The sequence below is a fragment of the Taudactylus pleione genome, unplaced genomic scaffold (assembly GCF_031769625.1).
Source record: "Taudactylus pleione unplaced genomic scaffold, aTauple2 ptg000103l, whole genome shotgun sequence".
In the NCBI taxonomy this organism is placed as follows: domain Eukaryota; kingdom Metazoa; phylum Chordata; class Amphibia; order Anura; family Myobatrachidae; genus Taudactylus; species Taudactylus pleione.
This window is the reverse complement of record NW_028284505.1, coordinates 3924796-3948613: the sequence shown is the minus strand read 5'-3', so window position 1 is coordinate 3948613 and position 23818 is coordinate 3924796. Positions and strand designations below refer to the sequence as shown.

General features: G+C 48.8%; 1 protein-coding gene across 2 annotated transcripts in view; it reads right to left on the bottom strand.

The window, feature by feature from the left end:
• NEGR1 (neuronal growth regulator 1) overlaps positions 1-23818 on the bottom strand; it is a 693794-nt gene that overhangs the window by 431447 nt on the left and 238529 nt on the right. For both annotated transcript variants that reach the window (XM_088470777.1, XM_088470776.1), the window contains exon 2: positions 2538-2770. In XM_088470777.1, the coding sequence (XP_088326903.1) occupies positions 2538-2770 (233 nt within the window). The remainder of the gene's footprint in view (positions 1-2537; positions 2771-23818) is intronic.

The window sequence follows — 23818 nt, the reverse complement described above, 5'->3', positions numbered from 1 at the left end:
ATGCAGGTTATAGATATATGATGTATGCATGCAGGCTATAGATATATGATGTATGCACTCAGGACCTGATTCTGACCCGCTCACGAGCGCTGAGCGCTCGCAAGCGGATCAATGGTGCCGTAGTGCGCATGCGCACAACGGAGGGAGCTCCGTCATGCGCATGCGCGAGACCCGAATAGCGATGGCCAAGCCGTCAATATGGGTCTCACACCAAGGGGGCGTGCTGTCGATGTTGATTGACAGCACGCCCCCTTTGGTGGGCGTGCCGGGGGCGTTGCTGTCCAGACGGAGGCGTTCCCATGGGAACGCCTGCCGTCCGGGGCCAGCCCCACTGACATCACTAGCGATGGCAGTGGGAGTGCTTTTGGCTCTGATAGAGCCAAAAGCACTCCTGGGCTTGCGGCAGCGAGACCCTACCGCAGGGTCTCGTCGCAAGCCCGATGGTCGCGATGGTCTTGACCATCGCGGCCATCTTTTTGGTCGCTCGCATAAGCTGTGGGTGGACACCCACAGCTATGCGAGCGGCCGGTAGGCCGCTCCAATATTAGGTAGGAGGGCCCTGATTCAGAGCGAGCGCTCTTGTCAGAGCGTCCGGCTCTGAATCAGGCCCTCAGGCTGCAGATATGATGTATGTATGCAGGCTATAGATATATGATGTATGCACAGAGGCAGCTTTGCAATTGCGATCCTTGCAGATATGGCACTGCAGGGGAAGCATCACACCTCCTGCTGCATTACTTATCCAAGCTGCGTTGTCCAAAGTAGCATCAAATACTCTGCGGGAACATCGGCTGGCTAAGGTGACCCATGGGCTCATGCAAGCCGACCGCCGCAGATGAGAGGAAGAGGCCAGGAAATCTCCGCCAGCCGACCAAGATCCTGGTTTCTTCCCTTCCCCCCGAACAGCAAGGATGTGCCTCCGTTTCGGTAAATGGAGGCCCTCGCCGCCCCCTCCCCACCCACAAACGGCAGCAGACTGCAAATGAATGATAGTCTGCTACCAGTCTGCGTGCGGGATCGCAGATCCGTTCCGCACATGCGCAGAACGAGTCAGGCGCCTGCGCAGATTACCGATCATTGGGAATCTGCGTTCAGCAGTGCATTACTGAATAAGGCCCTGAGAGCTCAAGCAGCGTATGCCATCGCAGTGGATAATATATGCACGCCCCTGCAACGGCGTTCAAACGCGTCTTCACGTCTGCGTTTCTCCAACCATCCCCCCGTCACCACCCCCAAACGGCACTTCCTGTCAATCACCCGGCGATGGGTCTGCGTACTCACTGTGATCGCAGTTCCGATCGCAGTGATTGGTGACCACACTGTGATGCACAGGCATGCGTGGTACGCAACAGTCAGCCATCGAATTTATTGGCTCCTAATTATTCCACTTTGCTCTGTTTTAGCTGCCTGTAACGGCGCGCTGAGACATAGATGTGGAGTTATCCCTCGTCCGCTACCATCGGAACGCTGCATCTCCGGAGTGACTGGTGTTTGGGCAAGGCTCTCATAAAGAACGACAAACGTGTGCACAGTTCCAGAACTCTCATAACTACTGGAAACTTCTAAAGTTTTTAAAATAATGCCCTCCAGACATCACAGCTAATGACGGCACACATCATTAAGCCTCTCTGCTGGGAGACTGCGGTGTACAGGCTGCAGAAACAACATCTCCGCACTGCAAGCTTTATATATCACTTATGTTTGGTTCAGAGCCACGTTTGATGCCACAAAGACTTTGCATTAGCGTGGCAGGAGCCGCACCCCACTACCCTGTGCTGTATGGGGGATCATTCATCTAATTCACAGCCAGCAGCTTCCCACATCCCAGGGACCCTATCGCATGCAGTCCTGTCCTGTCCCTACTGACGCCACCAGACAAGGTATTGCCTCCTAGAAGAGCTACATACTCCTCTCCTGAAATACTCTGTGCCGCTGTGGTCATTCTGATGACCTGGTTTGCCACAGGTTGTTCTGTCCCCCTCACTGCAAATATTCAAAAGCTGCACCGACCCTGTTTAAATGCTGATTCCAGGTCCTGGCTTTTGTAGTACTTTGTGGACTTAGGGTTACACATAATTAGCAGCCCATTTATAGTGCTTTGTCGAAGGGACCACCCGTCATGCCCACCTGGTCAGCCTGTTTGCTTTATACAGACAATATATAAAGCTTTGACTGATAGATTTAAAACGCCTTTAAAAATAAAAAGCTAGGCAGGCGGCTGATTTTCCATTCTTCGCTGCTCCCGTTTTAAAATCTATCGGTGAAAGTCTTCGATGATCAGTGGCTTTGATAACCTGCTGGAAATATACCCCCATTAGCCAACGAGCAACTCTGTAATTGCAGGCCAGGGTTTCATGATGTCTAACATCCTTTATTTTGCAGCAGGGCGTACTTGACTCTTTATAGATTCTGGAGGTAGTGACATCACCACTCGCCAAATATAAGGACACTTTGCATGTATATGACTGTGTTTATTTGTATATGTGCGTGTGTGTGGTGCATACAGTGTACAGGTGTATAACACGCACAGGACTCACCCTGGACAGTGAGATGAACCAGCATTGTCCTCGGGCTGTGCTCCGTTTGTACCGAGCAGGTATACGGCCCGTCGTCTGAAATGTCGACCTTCTGTATCCGCAGACTGTATTCCTTTTTGTTGGCTGTTGCGATGGAGACTCTGGGGTCCACTGACCACTTGTCGTTCCCTGCGAATATAATACTGGAGCGATTCAACCAGGCTCCCTTTGATGCTCCGTCTTCCAAGAAACACCTGCAGATAAGGAAACAAAGAGAAATGACATTATCAACAAAAGTATGACAGGCGTACTACGTACAATCTGGTGGTCCCTACACCTCGCTGGTGGCAGCTGGTGCCTTTAGCTACATAACATATCTCCATATACAGAGGCATCATTCCGTCTCTATAGCTGCTCTCCTTATACTACAGATGAACCCTGCGGCAGGACTTGTATAACGATTGTATAGATACATCAGTAGCATCATTTACTCAGTGGTAGAACTACCGTGGGGGCAAGCGACACAAGGCCCGGAGGTAAAGGGCTTGTTGGTTTGCCCACCCCCATCTTGAAGATACATGCACCCTTTCCCCCAAGATTCCCAATCTACTCTGACACCAACAAAGCTGCACATTCTCCTAAAAGGCTGCTGCACACCTGCCTCAGAGCAGCCCCACGATAGGGACGGCCATCGACCATTGATGATTAACAAACATCGATGTTTAACCACCGATGGCCAATGGTTTTGCCATCGATGGTGGTGATTCAATGGAGCACAGTGCCAAACTATTTTTTTTCTCCCCTCCATTTACCAAGGAACAGAGCTTAGCTCTGCCCCGACACAACCCGCAAAGCCCCGTCCCCACTCCCTGATTGGCCTGCTCCCTGGGCAGTATTAAAACATAGACAACCAGTAGTGGATGAAACCATTGATGGTTCACAGCCGATGGTTTCATACCATTGATGTCATCCACCAATGGTAATATCGATGGTGCCCATCGATGGGTAACCTATTGATGGCCATTCCTAACCCAGGGTCCCAAAGGACAAGCACAAAACACAGTTCTGCCCCTGTAACTGTTTCCTGTATTTTAGTCAAATACACTGTATTAATTACAGTATAATACATTGTATAACTATGCAACAATTATTATCATTAACTATTCCCCACAAATTAAAATTTTTATACTTATAGAGGCTGATAGTGTAGGGGTGTACACGCCCACAGTGCACTGGCCACACCCACACATTACTGGCCACACCCACACAGCACTGGTCACACCTCCTCTGCTTTTTACTAAAGGACTTTAATTTTTTTCACCATAGGTCCATGTGGCTCTTAATCCCGCACTGTCCGTGAGTGCCTCTCCCGGCTGCAGGGTGCCATTCTAGGCACCACACAAGCTGAGGAAGAGCACCATTGGGTCAGCCACGTTACCCTGGACGGCGGCTCCAGCCACATACCCCTCCTTACAGTCCTGTGTACAGATGCAAAGAATAATTATGAAAACAAGACACATTTATCATTTAGCACAAAATGAACATCAAAGAGAGCGCAATAATAAAAACACAACACTGCACGGGTCAGCCACATTAACCAGGCCGCATATAACTAAACAGTTATACGCTACGTTTTTTCTACACTCACATTCTTACATGGCTGTATAAAGTTTGCCATCTTCTGGGCAGGTATAAATAGGTATGAGTATTACTGACAGCATGATCAATTCTGCGTACCAGCACTACGCCACAAGAAGCTTATCTGTAACACCATCAGACCATAGAAAGGCTCACAGCTCTCAGCACGTGACTTCTGAATGATCACAAAGGATTAATAAAATAATTCACAGAATCTTCGGAGCACAGGACAGCCCACAGCAATCAGCTCATTTGCATAATGCATTAAAGGACAAGAGACAGATAATCAGTTACAGGCTTACAGAATGTTATGTGTTACCCACTGTACAATGTGATTCCATTTTTATCCAGGCTGTACTGTTAAGGTGCGTATCCACTAGCAGATAGAGGAACGATAGTACGATTACAACATAGTAACCGTACAGTCGTTCCCCATCCCCTGTAGTGCCTACACTGAGGGCCTCATTCAGAGGCGGTCGTAGGATGCAAGCGGTCGTTCTGAAACAGGGCTGCCGCTTGCAACCTGAACGGCCGCCTCCATGTCGGTCGTTAGGCTGCGAGTTAACACCCACAGCTCTAACGACCGCTAAGGGTGATGGTCGCGATGGTCAAGGTCTAAGGTAGGGTCTCGTCAACCTTAAGCCCCAGGGAGCTTCCTGCTCTGTTTGAGCAGGAAGCTCCCCACTGACATCACTGATGATGTCAGTGGGGCCTCCCCCAAACGGCAAGCGTACCGACAATAACGCCTCCGTTTGGCCGGGCACGCCCAGCAAACTCAACATTGACAGCTCGCCCCGTCTGCTACGAGACCCCTAACGACGGATCACCCGTCGTTAGCCGGGTCTCGCGCATGCGCACTGGAGCAGCATCGACCCGGTCGCGAGCTCGTAGAGCTAACGACCGGGTCTGAATAAGCTCCTGAATGCTATGTCGTTCAGTGCAGGCACCATCCCTCATCCCTGAACATGGCCAATCTGTCGTCATCGGCAGATTGACCGGCATGTTCAGGCGATGATTGATGTCGGAAACGACCAGCGGGAGCGCGCATCGCTGGTCATTTGACATTTTCATGCCCGATTCATGCACGAATAATAAGTGATTGCACGATTACGATGTCCTAATCGCGCAATCGCTCATTAATATCTGCTGGTGGATACGCGGCTTTAGGGGCATATTTATTAAAATTATTTTACGGAAAATCCCCTGTAAACGCCTAAGTAGTTTCCCCAAAATGCATGTGGGGGTGGGGGGGTACTGGAGCAAATATCTGCAGCAGACCCCATTTTCAAGCGCAAAAGCAGCCCCCATCATTTTCTTCAGTTGGCATTAGCCCATAGTCACCTATAGTCCACTGCGCTGCATTTTTTGGGAGGATAGGGATCCTTGGGTCCCTCCCCTACAGCTTATACTGGCAAACGCACACCCCTATTGCTGTGCATGCTCATTAGTTGCGCTGTGCGTGTGTGTGATTATTTGCTACTGCCCATTGCGAAACATATTTATTTATTACCAGTAATTTATATAGCGCACACATATTCTGCAGCGCTTTACAGAGAATAGTTGGCCATTCACATCAGTCCCTGCCCCAGTGGAGCTTACAATCTATGGGCCTGATTCAGAGCCGGACGCTCTGAAAGAGCGCTCACTCTGAATCAGGGCGTTTTTTTTTTTTGGTGCGGCCTCTGGGCATAGCTATTGCGAGCAGCCAGGTGATGGTCGCGATGGTCTCGACCATCGCGACCATCGGGGCTTGCGACGAGACCCTTACGGCAGGGTCTCGTTCCCGCAAGCCCCAGTGAGATTCTGGGTCGTGATGTCAGTGGAGCCGCCCCCAAACGGCAGGTGTTCCGTCGGGAACGCCTCCGTTTGGCCAGCCATCCCCCCTGCCCGCCTCCAAAACGGTGCGAGCTGTCGATCAAAGTCACAAGCCGCCTCCTCTTGGTGTGAGACCTGGAGCGAAGGAGCGCCCATCGCTACCCGGGTCTCGCGCATGCCGGAGCCGGCTCCGACATTTGCAGTGGCCAAACATCGACCCGCTATGCACTCGCGAGGGGGTCTGAATCAGGCCCAATATTCCCTATCACATGCTCACACACATACAAACTAGGGTTCATTTTTGATTTGGAGCCAATTAACCTATCAGTATATTTTTTGAAACCGGAAGAAACCAACGCAAGCACAGGGAGGATGTACAGACTCCACACAGTTAGGGCCGTAGTGGGAATCGAACCCACGACCTCAGTGCTGTGAGGCAGTAATGCTAACCATTACACCATCTGTGCTGCTGAACATATTCTAAAAACCACTACGGTGCATGCGTTACCTAAGTGTACGCACAAATGTGCTGTTACCTACGGGACTAATGGTATCAGAAATAGCGCGGGAAAACCATGGGCCTAAAGTAAACTCAATAAAATCCATTGGCGGGAGTGTTATGGGAAAGTCGCGTTCGTGTCAGTGACAGCGGCTGCTATATCAGGCGCAGAGCCGCAGTCACAGGTGACATGCTCAGACGGAGACACTGCAGCTGCGATGGGACTGGTGCACGCGATGATGACGTGGCAATAATCACAGGCGCTGCTATGGCGTGTGGAGGTGCTGACAGTGGGCGTTTCAGAGCTTGCTCATTTAGACGCTGGATAGTGCGCCGAGGGCTCGTCTGAAACTAGCATTTGCATATTATTGCCACCGCGACTCCGCAAACAGACACAGCCGTGATGGTGAGTGAGAATCAGGCCCAATGTCTCTGTATAAGGTAGCACTGCGATTAGTATTTCCTACGTAAGATTATTTCCCGCTAGCCTCACTAACGGCATTGCATTTTCCTCTGTTACCACCTGTGTTTCTGTTTATGTCTTTATGAGAGAGCAGCGCACAGCCGCACCGCCATGAGCAAGGCACGAGGAACAGGCGCTGACAGGTACACGGGAAAGGTTCGCTACACACAATTCATGGCGGTGAGATAACACAGGTGGGTAAAATGAAACATTAACGTTATGGACATTTGCTTTGCAGCTTTGTTCATGAGAAGAACTGGGTCCGTGCCACAGCCAGTGCAGGGGGCTGCTCGGAAGGGATCGTTATGAAATACCGCTGGCCCTCTGGCCGGCAGTTCGAATCCCGGGAGCGGCAGGCCGACAGAAGCAGAGTTCCCCGCAGCGATAGCCCTACAGCGCTGGAAATCCCGATCGTCCATAGGTAAGTAATGACTAACCTAACCTAAGCCCCTAACCCTAACCCTCCTTAGGGGTGCCTAACCCTAATCCCCCCTCTAAGTGCCTAACCCTAACCCTCCCTCCCCCTAGCCCAACCCTAACCCTCTCGGGGGGGGGTGCCTAACCCTAAGTCCCCCCCGGGAGCCCTAAACCTAACCCTCCCCCCCAACGGCTGTCCGCTCGCCTTCGATCGGGATGTCGGGTGCCGGTCTCCCAGCGTCGGGAAAATGACAGGCGTCTAGATATAGATGCCTGTCATTTAACCCTCGCTGGGATAAAGCAGTCGGGATTAAGGGCCTGATTCAGAGCCGGATGCAATTAGCGCTCGCTCGTTCAGAAAAAGGGGGTGGCTATTCAAATGATCCGTTCGCTCTTTGCGGTCTGTTGACGCCTCCATATCTGAACGAGCGAACAAAACTTGCGGACGTTTATTTGAAAACTACGCCCCCTGGCCGCTCGCATCCTACGTCATGTCCGCTATTTATTAGATTAATCGAGTACATCGAACAGCGTATGAACTGCTCGCTATTCTTGTGGTTGGTTTTTCCTACCACTATATTGCGAGCAGTTTTGACTATAAAACAACCAGGTGACGTGGTTAATGACGCTGCTGTTGTAATTATGCACACCCTTAAAACGCCCGTTTTGACCTTTAAGCACGGCTGCGTTCTTAATTCCACTCCCCGTTTTCAAGCACCTTCCCCTGTTATCACCCACATACGCCTCATCCTGTCACTCAAAGTAGCAGGCATTCGCTATATAGCGAACAAACGATTTTCGGCCACACTGACTGGTTCGCACATGCATATTATAAACCGTACGCATGCGCAGAAGTGCGAACATCGCTCGGAACGAGCGTACTGCCTCTTACGAGCGTCTCTGAATCAGGCCCTAAGACAGCCGGTTTCCCGATTGCATCCCGCGCGGAAGTCACCTCTACAGCGAAATCACTGATTATCAAATAAAACTTCCAATTTCACATTTTTAGCCCTGCAGCTATCCTTGCAACTTGCACTGACTCCTTTCATGCAGGATCATGTGATTTGTGGTAGGGATGGCCATCGTCCATTAATGGTTAACGATCACTGATGGTTAACCAATGATGGCCACTGGTTTCGCCATCGTTGGCGGATATTCAATTGTTCTTCGCCACCAATGGCACAGAGCCCCGTAATGTTTTTTGTTTATTTTCTCCATGGTTCCAGGACACTGAGCATAGCTCCGCCCCCTGACGAGACCAACAAAGCCCCGCCCCCGACTCTGATTGCTCCTTTTCATCTTTACTATTGTACTTTTTGGACTTCCTCACCTTTTCTCTCCTAGTGTTTTTTCTTTCTCCATTTGGCCTTTCCTACCCTGTGTGCCTTCATCCTTACAGATACTCATTTTTGGTGGGATGTAGTTAATAGACCGGTGAACTACATACAAAATACAGACGCCTATCCTTATCCCGATGCCGGAATACAGAAGGACACCGGACCGATCGAGGTAACGCCGGGCGTCTGAGCACTTAGCCGCGGCGGGGGTGGGAGGGGGGATGTGTGTTAGGTTTAGGGAGCGTAGCAGGGTTAGAGTTAGGTTTTAGAGTGGCAGGTTAGGGTTAGGCACCCCTAGGGGGAATGTTAGGGGTAGGCACCTCCCAGAGAGGGTTAGGTTTAGGGTGTGGTAAGGGAGGATTAGGCTTAGGCACCCCCGAGCGGAAATTAGGGTTAGGAACTAGGGAAGGAGGTTAGGGTTAGGCATATCTAAGGGAGGGTTAGGGTTAGGGGGGAGAGGGCTAGGGATAGAGTACTTACCTACCCTGTCGGGATCTTCTCCCATCGGGCTGCCGGCGTCGGGATATATTTTATACCCATTCCATTTTTGGCTGTGGCTAATGCAGGGGCTTCCCTAGCTCTCTTTGCACCCGAAGCGGGTAGCGGCAGGGAGGGGCGTGGCCTCATGGGTGGGGGTGGGGCCTCATGGCCCAAACCCCCATTTTTTGTCACACCGCAGGTGCTGGAGGTGCAGGCTGTGTGAAGTGCCGGCTCCCTCACTGTGCTAGGAGCAGAGTACTGCACATAATGCAGCACCCAGCTCCTGTCACTGAGGAGGAGCCAGCACTTTGGTGTCACCCCTCGGCTGGTGACACTCGGGTGCGGCATGCACCCCCTGCACCACCCTTGTGACGCCAGTGGGCTAATGTGATGTTGTTATTGGGTGATTAGAGTGTCTGTGCTGCCATCATGAGGTGCTATGTGAGGAGTAAGTATGGGAAATAACAGAAGTGTTTGGAGACTGTAGATGTGTGTTATACGGGAACTCTCTGGAAGTGACATCACTGGCACAGGTGGGAGGGGTCAGAGTTTATACCAACTGTCATTGCATGCCAACGTAAGTCTATACAGACAGTATAGTGTGTATATACAGACAGTATAGTGTGTATATACAGAGAGTATAGTGAGTGGACTCCTCTGTACCTGAGGTCTAAATGAGTGTCTGATCATCACCAAGGAAATCTGGCTCAACAAGCAACTTGTGGGTTCACAATTTGAAAATTGTGTTTTATAAGGACTATAAATGAGCCCATTTACTGTACCCCCCAACTGTAAGAAAAAAGGGGTATTAGTATTTTTGTCCTATGGCTCTGTGCCTTCATAAGGTCATGGAACATCTCAGTGGTTGTAATACCATTATACTTTCCGGCAAGGGGACCATTGTTCTGTGGCCCCTGTGTCTGTCTGTCTGTCCTCCACCAAATTTGGCATGGAGGTGTAGTTTTGCCAGGATTAGGTTTTTACCTACAGTAGGTTTGAACTTCGTCAGGGCCACACACTGTCACACAATCCCTAAGAATTGGGACACTTAATTACACAGGTTCCAGGGCTGGCTCACCTGGAAATTGGCAGTCTGTGAAAAACCTGTGTAAAAGCTACAAAAGTATCCTTTATTACCCTCACAGTCTGAGCAAGTGTCGAACTTTATGACTCATGCAAGTTTATGTTAAATCCAGAGTCAGTCCTTTGTAAAGTGACCATATACAGTATATTAGTCAGCCCTCTGTGTTTGCATGCAAGGGCGTAACTAGAACTTTGGGGGCCACATAGCAAGATCTTAAAAGGACCTCCCCCAAAGGTAAAAAAAAACACATACATTTGCCCCTTGCACTACACAGTAATGCCCCTTACACATTACATTACACAGCACAAACCTGGCTCATACAGTCCTAAAGAGCTTTAACATTGTTGCCAGTAAGCAACTAGTTAAATTGTCTCTTGTTACATTTTAATGCAGATGTATAATTGTCTTGAACCAGTGTGACCTGCAGGCTCAGGCAGAGACAGTACAGCTAAGGTCCGTATTCAATTAGAAGCTAAAAGCCGTTTTCCGCAGAAAAGTATTGCGGATCGGGGCTTTTCGCCAACTTATCTCCAAATTTAATTTCAGATGGTTTTCGCCTGCGCGGAAAGTCAATGCGATGTAATAGGCGAAAAAGATTCGCCTAAGAATAGCAGGAGAAAAGACGGGCAACATTTTTATTTTGGGGTGCAAACGTGGGGAAACCACTCAGAACCCTTGGGACAGCTGCGTCAAAAAACTTTGAGAAAAAAAACATAAGAACACCCCAAAAAAGTACAAAGTGGCTGGACAAGCATAAAAACTATCGAAACAGACTTCTTGGGGTGCTGTAAGGAGGGGCCAAGTGTTTTTGGGATTGCAGGTGCATGTGTGAGGGAGGTTTTTCATGTTTTTTAAAAGTTCACTTTAGAGACATAAAAATATGCTAGTACCCATTTTCAAGTACCCTAAATTTGACAGGACTACTTATCACCAAAAAATCCTGCTATATGCCATTCTTCACCACTTGTGCAAAGACACTAATAAGAAGCTATTGAAACAACTTAAGTACCCCAAACACTTTTATTAGGGCTATTAGTGCACATCTACACTGATCCTCCATGTTAGTGCATCTTTTTGGGGGTTCAGGCTGATTTACCCAATTCTGACAGCATCGCCTGTCCTGAATTCGCCGCTTGCCGTTTGCACGTGTTTCTGGAATAGAATGTGTAGAATAGCGGAGTCACGCACGATAAGTTTCCGCGTCCAAAACATGATGTCAGCGAAAAGTCGTGCAGGCGAAACTTTTCCGTGGGTGTGAGACTAATTGAATACGGCCCTAAATGGGAAAAGTATCACAATTCCGAAAAGCTGATTCCGCAAAAACAGAGCAGTGATACTTTAGTTATTGAGGCACGATGACTGCCTCCGAAACACTCAGTGAACTTGCAGCGAGTTTGAAACAAAATTGTCACTAGTAATAATTATGTAATGATGAATATGCCCCTAGGTCCTCCTCTATTGGCTGGCCAAGTCCCTCTGTGTTGGCTGGCCACACCCCCTGTGGTGGCTGGCCACACCCCTGTGGGCCCTTCATGGCCCAAACTGACACTGCCCATAGTCCTCTGTATACTAGTCCATTTTCACATGTGCTAAATATCATCATGTTCTCTAGTCCTCAACAACATACAGTATATTATATATGCAAAATTCATGTATTAGCTTTAAAAAAAACTGTAGAGCTTTAAAGAAAAAAAGCAGTGATACAAATAGATATAGTCTCCATCTGGGGAATGAGTGACGTGTGACAGATTTTTTTGGACCTTCTATGAACAGGCGGATTGATTAATACAAACACAGACTGATGGACTCCCATATAGTAACAGAAAGATACAAGTGGCAAATATCCATTCCTGGCTGTGTCAAATCCGTTCGGGCACAACAGCAGGAGGTGCCTAATTTGTATATTTTTGTTTAGCTATTTTAGCAAGCAATTGTCTTGCATCTAATGTCAGACCCCATTCAACAAAGACATAGCTTCCAGCATGACACATTTCTCAGCGTGATAATGGTTTGGTTCTGCTTTTCCCACTTATTTTCCGGGTTATAGGATTATGGCTCCAACATATCCCGGTGTTCTCAAGACTTGCTTTTTTGGCAGGGATTCTACAGCTGCTCCTCAAGCGTCCGGCCTTCCAGCTGTCACACATGGAGGGTGGATGAAGAACATGTACAAAACGTGTCCCGTTATTTTCTCCTGCTATGTTGGGGGGTAGGACATGAAAATCCAATCTAGAATCCAGACTCTTGGGAGATATGGAGTAACAGAACTTTAGGGGGAGAGAAATGGAGATGTTTCCCATAGCAGCCAATCAGATGTTGGCTATCATTTATCTAGCACATTCTATAAAATGATAGCTAGAACTTCATTGGTTGCTATGAGTAACATGTCCGCTTTATAATATTTCAGAAATCTCCCCCTAGATAGTGGGAATCACCTCCAATAGGTATTTAACAGTATTGGCAACCAAAATGAAAACCTGTTTTTTTTTATTGAATGAGGAATTATCAGATAATGTGGCTGAATATTGGTTATATAACAATGAATACAGGCCTATGCCACAAGTGAAACTATATATAAGTCACAAGAATATCACCACGATGAAAACAGCAGAACAAACAAAATCTATTGTTATAAAATTGGAGCCTGATCTATATTAGGTCATCAGGCACATTGGCGTGATAACCTAATCACCATCGGGCATCGGGAGCGAAGAGCACCGGGAACGGGGTGGGTATTAGGAGTGGGACAGGAGAAGGGTGGCCAGCGCTATAGAGAGGGTGAAGAGCGGAAGGGAGAGCATGAAGAGCGGGAGGTAGAGGGCAGAGAGCAGGAGGGAGGGGGCAGAGAGCAGGAGGGAGAGGGTGAAGAGCAGGAGGGAGAATGTGAAGAGCGGGAGGGAGAGGGCAGAGAGCAGGAGGGAGAGGGCAGAGAGCAGGAGGGAGAGGGTGAAGAGCAGGAGGGAGAATGTGAAGAGCGGGAGGTAGAGGGCAGAGAGCAGGACGGAGGGGGCAGAGAGCAGGAGAGAGAGGGTGAAGAGCAGGAGGGAGAATGTGAAGAGCGGGAGGGAGAGGGCAGAGAGCAGGAGGGAGAGGGCAGAGAGCAGGAGGGAGAGGGTGAAGAGTGGGAGGTAGAGGGCTGAGAGCAGGAGGGAGAGGGTGAAGAGCAGGAGGGAGAGGGCAGAGAGCAGGAGGGAGAGGGTGAAGAGCAGGAGCGAGAGGGCAGAGAGCAGGAGGGAGAGGGTGAAGAGCAGGAGGGAGAGGGCAGAGAGCAGGAGGGAGAGGGTGAAGAGCAGGAGGGAGAGGGCAGAGAGCAGGAGGGAGAGGGTGAAGAGCAGGAGCGAGAGGGCAGAGAGCAGGAGGGAGAGGGTGAAGAGCAGGAGGGAGAGGGCAGAGAGCAGGAGGGAGAGGGTGAAGAGCAGGAGGGAGAGGGCAGAGAGCAGGAGGGAGAGGGTGAAGAGCGGGAGGTAGAGGGCAGAGAGCAGGAGGGAGAGGGCAGAGAGCAGGAGGGAGAGGGCAAAGTGCAGGAGGGAGAATGTGAAGAGCGGGAGGTAGAGGGCAGAGAGCAGGAGGGAGAGGGTGAAGAGCAGGAGGGAGAGGGTGAAGAGCAGGACGGAGAGGGTAAAGTGCAGGAGGGAAATGGCAGAAAGCAGTAGGGAGAGGGCAAAGTGCAGGAGGGAGAATGTGAAGAGCGGGAGGTAGAGGGCAGAGAGCAGGAGAGAGAGGGTGACGAGCAGGAGGGAGAGGGTGAAGAGCAGGAGGGAGAGGGCAGAGAGCAGGAGGGAGAGGGCAGAGAGCAGGAGGGAGAGGGCAAAGTGCAGGAGGGAGAATGTGAAGAGCAGGAGGGAGAGGGCAGAGAGCAGGAGGGAGAGGATGAAGAGCAGGAGGGAGAGGGTGAAGGGCGGGAGGGAGAGGGCAGAGAGGGGAAGGGAGAGGGCAGAGAGTGAGAGGGTGGAGAATGGGAGGGAGGTGGTTGAGAGTGGGCTGGCAGGAGATGGGAGAGAGACGGGTATGGCAGCCAGCTGTTAGCGATCTCTCAGAAGCTGGGTCCATAACTACTAGTGTATCAATAAAAATGAGAAATTATAACAAGAACACAATAAAACACTATAAGGGTCAATTGTAAAAGCACAAAATGAGGGTCCAGAGGTGCAAAGGCCATTTCTTATTTTGTGCTTATTTTTCTAACAAAGCCTCTGGTTCTAACAGAAGCATTTGGGGGTTACAATGTTTTCATCACCTAATAAAGGGAGTTGGGTACCTCGGGGTGCTCCTTGTGGAGCGCCAAAGCCATTCCGCATATGCGCAGTGACGGAGCCGCCACGGCGGACACAGAGAGGATTTCTTCCCATAGTGAGTGACAGATAGACAGTATTTAGGGGGATAAGGGGGGGTGGCCAGAAAAACGCAGCCGTGTCGGGGCCGCTTTCTGGGCGTGCCCTAGTGGTCCGCTGTGAATCTGTACGCTGTTGGAGAGGGGTGGACGTCTTATCTGAGAAGCACATTCCGAGACAGCACAACCACAGACTGTCTCAGATGTTTGATGGTGCACCGACGTGCGACCACTGATCACAATGTTCCTACTCAAGACACCAGCTGCGTCCTATTCCTGTTTCCAGAAGTATCTTTTGCACATGACATAGGCCGGTGCAAGTGTGTCCAGAACATAATGACTCACAGCAAACCAAGCGTGCAGATAGGGAGCGTGCAGATAGGGAGCGTGCAGATAGGGTGAATGCACGCATTTATTGACGTGTACATCATCTAGGAGCACATATGGTCGAATTCTGTCCAACGCCGCGTCAGGAGCAATAACCTGAATGACAATATAGGAAAGAGTCTTTGTAGCGAGTGGCATTACTATCATGGCGGCAGATATTGGAGCCATATTGGTCTAAGGAAACAACCATGTCTACCTATGGTTGAAACAACCTTTCTAATTGGTCACTGCTAATGCGTGCATAGAGTGCGCATAACGCCGGCGCGCTGAAGTGATTCTTCCGCATGTATAGGGATGATGCATGAGAGCCGCACCTCCGAGGTGTCACTACCTTACTCAGGCCTAACGCCTACGGCCGGCAGGAATCGTATACCAGCTGCCCGTGGGAGTAATTCTCGTGCCTGTGCGGCCTGTTCATCACTGAGCACCTCTTGAAAGACTGAACGGCTTCATGTGCTTCATATATACAGGAGACAAATGCGTCAGCCACATAGACAGAAAGGTGCTTCTTCCTTTCTGTGAGACGTGCCTGTAAAGAGAGCGGTTATGAAACCCGTATTGCAGGGTTATTTGTTCATTTGCTGCTTGAGGTTACTGAGAGAGAAATTCCACACAAGCGGCCATATTTATGAAGCTTTAATTTCTACTGAAAGAGCACTTTCTGAGACGCAGCTGCTCGGTGAATTTATTGCCTCTATATTAGAGTGAGATAGAGGAATATGGTTTATTGCTCTACAGCACAGATTCTCAAACTCGGGGCCTGATTCACAGGCGCTCGCTCTGAATCAGGGCGTTTTTTGTTTGTTTGTTTCGGCCCCCAGGCCGCTTGCAAAGCTGTGGGTGACTGCTAGTGCCAGCGACCTGGCGATGGTCGCGATTATCGAGACTATCGGGCTTGCGTCGAGACCCTGCGGGAGGGTCTCGGCTCCCGCAAGCCCAACTGGACTTCCTGCTCTAATAGAGCAGGAAGTCCACTACTGACATCACGAGTGATGTCAGTAGGGCCGCCCACAAACGGCAGGTGTTCCTAAGGGAACGCCTGCGTTTGTGCAGCCACCCCCCCTCCCCGCCTACAAAACGGGGCGAGCTGTCAATCAACATCAACAGCCGCCCCATCTTGTAGAGAGGCCGGGGTCACGCCGGCTTACACCAGAGGCGACGCATTCGTGCGGTGGGGAACAGTCAGGCCCTCAGTCCCTTCATAGCTATAGGGGTATTAGGGGTATATTTACTAAAGTAAGAGTTTTTTTTAGAAGTGGAGATGTTGCCCATAGCAACCAATCAGATTCTAGCTACTTTCTTCTTGAAAAGGGGTGAGCAATAAGTGACCCCTTAGCTGTTGTAGAACTGCACATCCCAGCATGCCCTGCTACTGTTTTGCTATTTGGACATGCTAAAACTGTTGCAAGGCATGCTGGAATTTGTAGTTCAACAGCTTGAGGAATGCTTATTGCCCACTCCCATTCTAGAAGATAATAGCTAGAATCTTATTGATTGCTAGAGGCAGGGTTGCCAGCAGAAATTATGGGGCCCGTTACTGACAAAATAGGCAGGGTCCCCTCCCCGGGATGGGGGGAACTGAGCAGGGAAGGCTGGCTGGACTAGGGGGGGGGGGGGGTGGGCACAGGGCTGGGAAGGCTGGCTGGACTAGGGGAGGGCACAGGGCTGGGAAGAATAGCTTGACTGGGGGGGCACAGGGTTGGCTGGATTGGGGGAGGGCACAGGGCTGGGAAGAATGTCTGGAGTAGAGGGGGGAAAGGACAGACAAGGATGGCTGGACTAGGGCTGGCTTGCTGGACTGTGGGTGAAGCGCAGGGAAAGCTGGCTGCGGGTGCAGGGAAGGGTCAGTATGCTTACCTGTCACTGGCAGCCAGGCAGACATGGAGGAAACCAGGCCTGGATGTCAGCGTTGTAGATTGCATCGGCAGCCAGAAAGAAGAAACAGTGGCGGCATCATTTTAAATACGGCGTTGGCCGCGAGCCAATCACAGCTCACGGACCAGCAGCCAATCAGGAGAGGCCGCTGCTGATTGGCTGCTCGCGAACCGGCAGCCAATTAGGAGTGTCCGCTCCTGATTGGCTGCCGGTCTGCGAGCAGTGATTGGCTTGCGGCTGGCAACATTCGGGCCCCCTCTCTCTCTGGGCCCATGACTACAGGCCCGGCAGTCCCCCCCTGATGGCGGCCCCGGCTATGGGCAACAGTTCCACTTCTAAAAAACTCTCACTTTAGTAAATATACTTCCAGGTCTCTGTGGTCCCTGGTGCCTGGCACAGCACTAGGTGGCACATACGTGTTCACATGTTCTGTCCCCAGGACCCCATGTTCTTAGAGATTCCATTATATTGTGGCTGCCAGTGGTGTCTGCATGCAGATTTTTAGAAGAGGAGATGTTGCCCACAGCAACCAATCAGATTCTAGCTATTATCTTCTAGGAGGTGCTAGATAAATGAGAAGTAGAATCTGATTGGTTGCTTTGGGCAACATCTCCACTTCTAAGAATCTGCACATTAGTAAATATCCCCCTGAGAGTGTGGGCAGTGCCATGGGCGGGAGTGATGGATGTAGAACGGTTTGACATGTACAGCTATTTGCTCATTTCTATATCTAAGAGTTTACACGCATGACAGCTTCCCCTGTGCCTGTGATACGTTCGGTCTGAGCTCCTGGGTGAGCGGAGCTTATCGGGCACTACAAATAGGGATTAATGTGCCCAATGAAGAAAGTGACAACAAGACACGCGCGCATTCACAATGAACACTATTGTCTTGAGTCTATGTTCCGCCTGATTGCATTTTTATACAATGACATCAATATAATTCCAGCACATACATTACAATAGCACATGTAACATTCTTATATTTTTAAGATTGTTTCATTCACTTTTCAATTTTTGCCATGTACATTTCAACACACACAGACGTGTACATATAAAATGCTATATATATATATATATATATATATATATATATATATTATATATACATATATTACATGATAAACATATTCAATACTAATTATATATTAAACATATTCATTACTAATATATATATATATATTAGTAATGAATTTTTTTATCATACATACAGTATATATATACAGATCAGCCATAACATTAAAACCACCTGCCTAAAATTGTGTAGGTCCCCCTTGTGCCACCAAAGCAGCTCTGACACATCAAGGCATGGACACAAAACCTCTGAAGCATACTTGTTTACCCTCCTGATTCGGCCAGGAGCCTTCCGAAAATCGGGTGCCGCTGCCAGCTCCCCGGAAAGGCAGGCAAGCCTCCCAGCGGCCGCCGGGCCGGTCAGGCCCCCCCCGTCCCCGCGGTTACCATAAAAAACAGAAATGGTGTCAGTGGGGCTGATTCAGCATTGCACATAAGTGCGAGTGTGCAGAATGGGTACTACATAATCGCACGCAGCCCCTTAAATGCCTCTGCCTGATTGACTTGCAGAGGCATTGAAGGGGCTGCGTGCGATTACGCAGGACTCATTCTGTACACTCGCACTTACACAGGCGGTGTGGGTGTGGAGGCGTCTGGCGTGTGACAAGGCCAGGGACTGTGCCGATGGACGCAGTTTCCTGACCTAGCAAGCCGGCCAGCCTGAGTAATCTGAGCTTACTCAGCTGGCCGGAGGCCTGGTACCGTCCACCATCGACCACTGATGGTGATCCCAGCATGCGACCTCGGTTGCAGTGCTGGAATCGCAAATGACGCAGGGGATGTCACACACCTCCTGCTGCATTTGCATATTTGCAAGGACTGAATAGCAAAGTTGCCTGCCTGCAGTTTTGCAATTCCGTGTGATGCTGAATCACCCCCAGTGTTGCGCAGTCCTGGCACCTCCGAACAAGGGCAGGTTTCTATTGACAACCCTCAGTCATTTCTAACTAAGAGGCTCATTTATCAACAAATTTTATCATTTGCAACGAGTTTTAAACTTGTTGCGTATGATAAATGGTGCTCTAGCATGATAAATGTTGCTCTAGCCAATCAGCTCCCAACTGTCACTTTTCATACAGGTGACAGTTGGGAGCTGATTGGCTGGAGCACCATTTATCATGCACAACAAGCTTTATCACTCTTTGGGAATGATAAAACTCGCTGATAAATGGGCCCCAAAGTCATGTATTTTTATGTCTCGAAAAAAAACCAATCCACACTATTCTACTTCTACATTACAACAAAACTTAAATGTGTACGTCCTTGATATAACATCTAGACAACGTAACAATCCATTGAAGTTTTTTTCCTCCTGCATCAATGATACATCTCAGAAACATTGTATATTTTCTAATTATTCATGCTGGTACCGACATCTTTTGTTTTATTTTACTGTCTATTGTCTTTAGTTTAATAATATATTTCAATACACGTGAGACAGCATCAGAGGCAGGTATTCCAAAATCAAATTACAGCAGATTTCTTACAAGCACCCAAAGGTCAGATGCAAAATAAAGTAAAAAAAAAAAGTTTGGTTATATTCCTGGGCGACACAATAGGCAAATGCTTGGAAGAGTTTCTTCAGATTATTACAATGTTTCCTCTCTACATTTAATAAGCATTGTTACTGACAACTGTATGAAACTAATAACTGAAGTCAAGGAACAAAGTGTACTGGAAAGAGAAAAAAAAAAACTAATTTAAGATCAGCCTCAACATCCCCGGCATCAGAAAGCAAAAGCCTGAAAGGTCATTCTTAATTGAAAGTCTTTCTAGCACGTATTGAGTGGGGGGGAAAAAAAATGTGTCCCATTCACACACAGACACAAAAAAAATAAAAGTACAGAAAAAAAGTGAAAAAAAAAAGTCTCTTTCGCAAGGAAGATATAAAGCTTACTGTACAAAAAGTGTTGTAAAATGATGAAGATCAACAAAAGGGATTGTAACCTTATCTCGGTGTTTGAAAATCATTTTTGGCCACGCGGTTCAGCAGATCGTGGCTTATTTTCACAGGGGCCCTCAGATGTAAGGGACATTGTGTGGTCCTGCATTATACTGCGTTCACAAAGACGAGGGTTGGACCTTTTTTTTTTTTCTTTTCTAGGTTCAATTGATTTTTTTTTTTCTTTTTTTTTTTGCTTCTCCTAGGTATTTTTGTCCATCGAAAAAGTAAAAAAGCCATAGAGCTGATTGGCAGAATGGCAGCGTTTTCCTTTGTCTGCGGGAACGGAGGCAGCCATGGAGTTGGGTGCCGGTCGCACACCATTATCAGGACAAAGGAAAACCAACCGGAGCTCATATTTCTTCAAAGTGAAAAAATAGTAATGACGAACAATGTGCCTACCCTTCAGAGCAATCTGATCATTAATAGTTCCATGAATACAGGGGCACGCTGGTGGCATCCTTTCTACCGGAGCATGGATACATATGATGTGCTTCTTCCTTAGATCTTTTTCATCTCCTAGGTTTGATTTGAAAATGAAATGTCAGACTGATCATTTATTCTGCGTGATGAGCAATATACTGTGTATATATATATATATATATATGTCTTACTGCATGGCAGAAAGGACAGTTTCACAGTTAGTACCAGCAAATTGCCCGCGCATCCTCCTACTACCTGGCGCTTGCTTGTCACTGTATGCTCTATCTTGCATTCTATTTACCACCTGGAAATTGTGGCGTAGCAAGTCGTACATCCACAGACTTTAGGTCTTAGGTGGACGCGGTCCTCGTCTGTGCTGCGTCTTCGCAGCGAAGCTGAGAAGGTAATGCTGCAGCTGGCGTCTTGTGTAATGAGACCCCCGCCTACCGGCTTCTCAGATCCGCTGCGTGCGTCTGAAGATGCAGCACGGGATCAACAACGGCAACACTGAGCAGACATCTGAGTAAGCCTAAGGATCCTCAGAATGTCCACCGCAACTAAGCCGCCGAGGCCAGTGAATCTGTGTCGGAAGATGTAGTCACTGGCTTTGGCGCACCACAAAAATGGCACAGCCTCCCTCAAGTACTGATATTGTCTCCGCCCCCAAACGGATCCAGTGTATCAATCACGCTGCGAGAAGGATCACAGTGCGACCGAAGCCGCGACGCCAACACAGCACATGCGCACAGTGGCTCTGTAGCATGCGCACATTAAAAGAATCATTGGTAGATTGCGGCTGAATCAAAATAGCGTCCACCTTTGAATTTGCCCTATTGTTTCGGAACAGTAATAGGTCCCCGAGCAATGGACTGGAGACAGACTTCAAGACAGTCTGAAATTTTTCAAGTTGTACAAAATTCCTAGAAACATTTACATTAATTATCATAATCCCTACTGGGAAATATATATGGGATAACGGCCCTGATTCAGAGCCGGACGCTCTTTCAGGGCGGTTTTTTTTCTGGAAGCCGGCCTCCAGGCCGCTTGCTAAGCTGTGGGTGACCACCCACAGCTTTTGCTAGTGGCCAGGTGATGGTCACGATGGTCTCGACCATCGGGCTTGCGACGATACCCTTGTGGTAGGGTCTCGTCTGCCGCAAGCCCCAGTGAGCTTCCTGCCCTAGAGAGCCGAAAGCACTCCCACTGACATCACTTGTAATGTCAGTGGGGCCGGCCCCAGATGGTAGGTGCCTCCGTCTGGGCAGCCACGCCCCCGGCCCACCCACCAAAGGGGGCATGATGTCACTCAACATCGACAGCACGCCCCCTTTGGTACGAGACCCGGAGCGACGGATTGCCCGTCGCTATCCGGGTCTCGCGCATGCGCACGACGGAGCCGGCTCCGTCATGCGCACTGGGCCACCATCGGCCCGCTTGCGAGCGCATAGCGCTTGCGAGTGGGTCTGAAACAGGCCCTGAGATAGGCAGAAATGCAGGCGGAAGTAATCAGAGTACATAGAGGGTTAGGACATGAATGACGGCCGGTAATGGGGATAAAAGGAAGAAGGTGGAGAACAGTTACAGTATGAAGAAATAAAGATGGGAAATAACAGTATAATAATGTCACGTACTGTAAAAGGTTTAATAAAACAACTGACTGAAGATGCTGAGTCAGACGCACGTGGGAAACTGGACAATTCTCGCGGATTTCAGCACAATGAAATAAATTATTCATTGCACAAGCGCCGGATATGACTTGTACTAACTGACGGAGATCGCGCCTGCAAACGGATGACCCAAAGGTAATACAGCTTCCAAGCCTGATCGTAGCGTTCGTACCGGAGATTGGACATTTGTTTCTGACCTAGCATGGGGCTAGTGCATGTCCCAATACTAATGATGGTGGCTGCGCCTACAGAGGGATACGCAGAGGGCGGGACACAGTGGCAAGCGCAGGTTTTCCAGAGGGGGGTTTCCAAACGCTTGAGTTTAGAACAATTGTGACCAGTCCATGAAGAGGGAATAATTACTGTAGCACTTAATCAGTCATAATATACGTTGTACGAAGTATAGTATAGTGTATGTAATAATTATGACATGAACAGGGCCAGTGATCACAGTAAGCCATTATATGTAGGGCCAGTGATCACAGTAAACCATTATATGTAGGGCCAGTGATCACAGTAAGCCATTATATGTAGGGCCAGTGATCACAGTAAGCCATTATATGTAGGGCCAGCGATCACAGTAAGCCATTATATGTAGGGCCAGCGATCACAGTGAGCCATTATATGTAGGGCCAGTGATCACAGTAAGCCATTATATGTGGGGCCAGTGATCACAGTAAGCCATTATATGTAGGGCCAGCGATCACAGTAAGCCATTATATGTAGGGCCAGCGATCACAGTAAGTCATTATATGTAGGGTCAGCGATCACAGTAAGTCATTATATGTAGGGTCAGCGATCACAGTAAGCCATTATATGTAGGGTCAGCGATCACAGTAAGCCATTATATGTAGGGCTAGCGATCACAGTAAGCCATTATATGTAGGGCCAGTGATCACAGTAAGCCATTATATGTAGGGCCATCCGGGCTGAGCTGAATGTTTTTAATTTAGATGTTGGCACCATTCCAGATCATTTGAGCAAGTTCGGGAGTCTGGGGGAACAACAAAAGAACCTAGCACTGCCCTGGACATATATGTATAGATTGGTCTACTTATGTACTGGATAGTGTATTATTATACAGTATTAATAATTGACCCTATAGATGATCTATATCAGTGCACCCCTAACAGTGCATGTTTTCCAGATCTCCTAATTAGTGCACAAGTGTATCATTACAGACTCACACATTTTAAAAGATCAACAGGTGGTACTAATTATTTCATTTGTGTGGTGTGTGCTGGGGAGGGTGGATTTCCAGGCAACCGTACCCCCCACCCCTCCCCTTCTCCTGCATTTGCCTATGCGACAGGTTTCCACTTTTAGCTGCACGGGTTTTCTTCTCAATTTGGTGTATTGTCAAACAAATGATGATAGACTACCGGGGGAATATTTACTAAAGTCCAGGTTTTAAGAAGTGGAGCTGTTGCCCATAGCAACCAATCAGATTCTAGCTATTATCTTCTAGAAGGTGGTAGATAAATGATAAGTAGAATCTGATTGGTTGATATGGGCTTCATCTCTACTTCTAAAAACCCGCACTGTAGTAAATACCCCCCCGGAGTAATGTACGTATGACCAAGGGGCCTGATTCAGAGGTGCTCGCTATTTGCGAACGCTCGCTCTGAATCAGGGCGGATTTCTTTTTAAAAAAAAAATCCACCTCCAGGTCGCTCACATAGCTGTGGGTGACCACTCACAGCTTGTGTGAGCGGCCTGGCGATGGTCGCGATTATCGTGACCATCGTGCTTGCGACGAGACCCTTATGGTAGGGTCTCGGTTCCCACAAGCCCGAGTGAACTTCCTGCTCTAATAGAGCAGGACGTTCACTACTGACATCATGAATGATGTCAGTAGGGCCGCCCACAAAC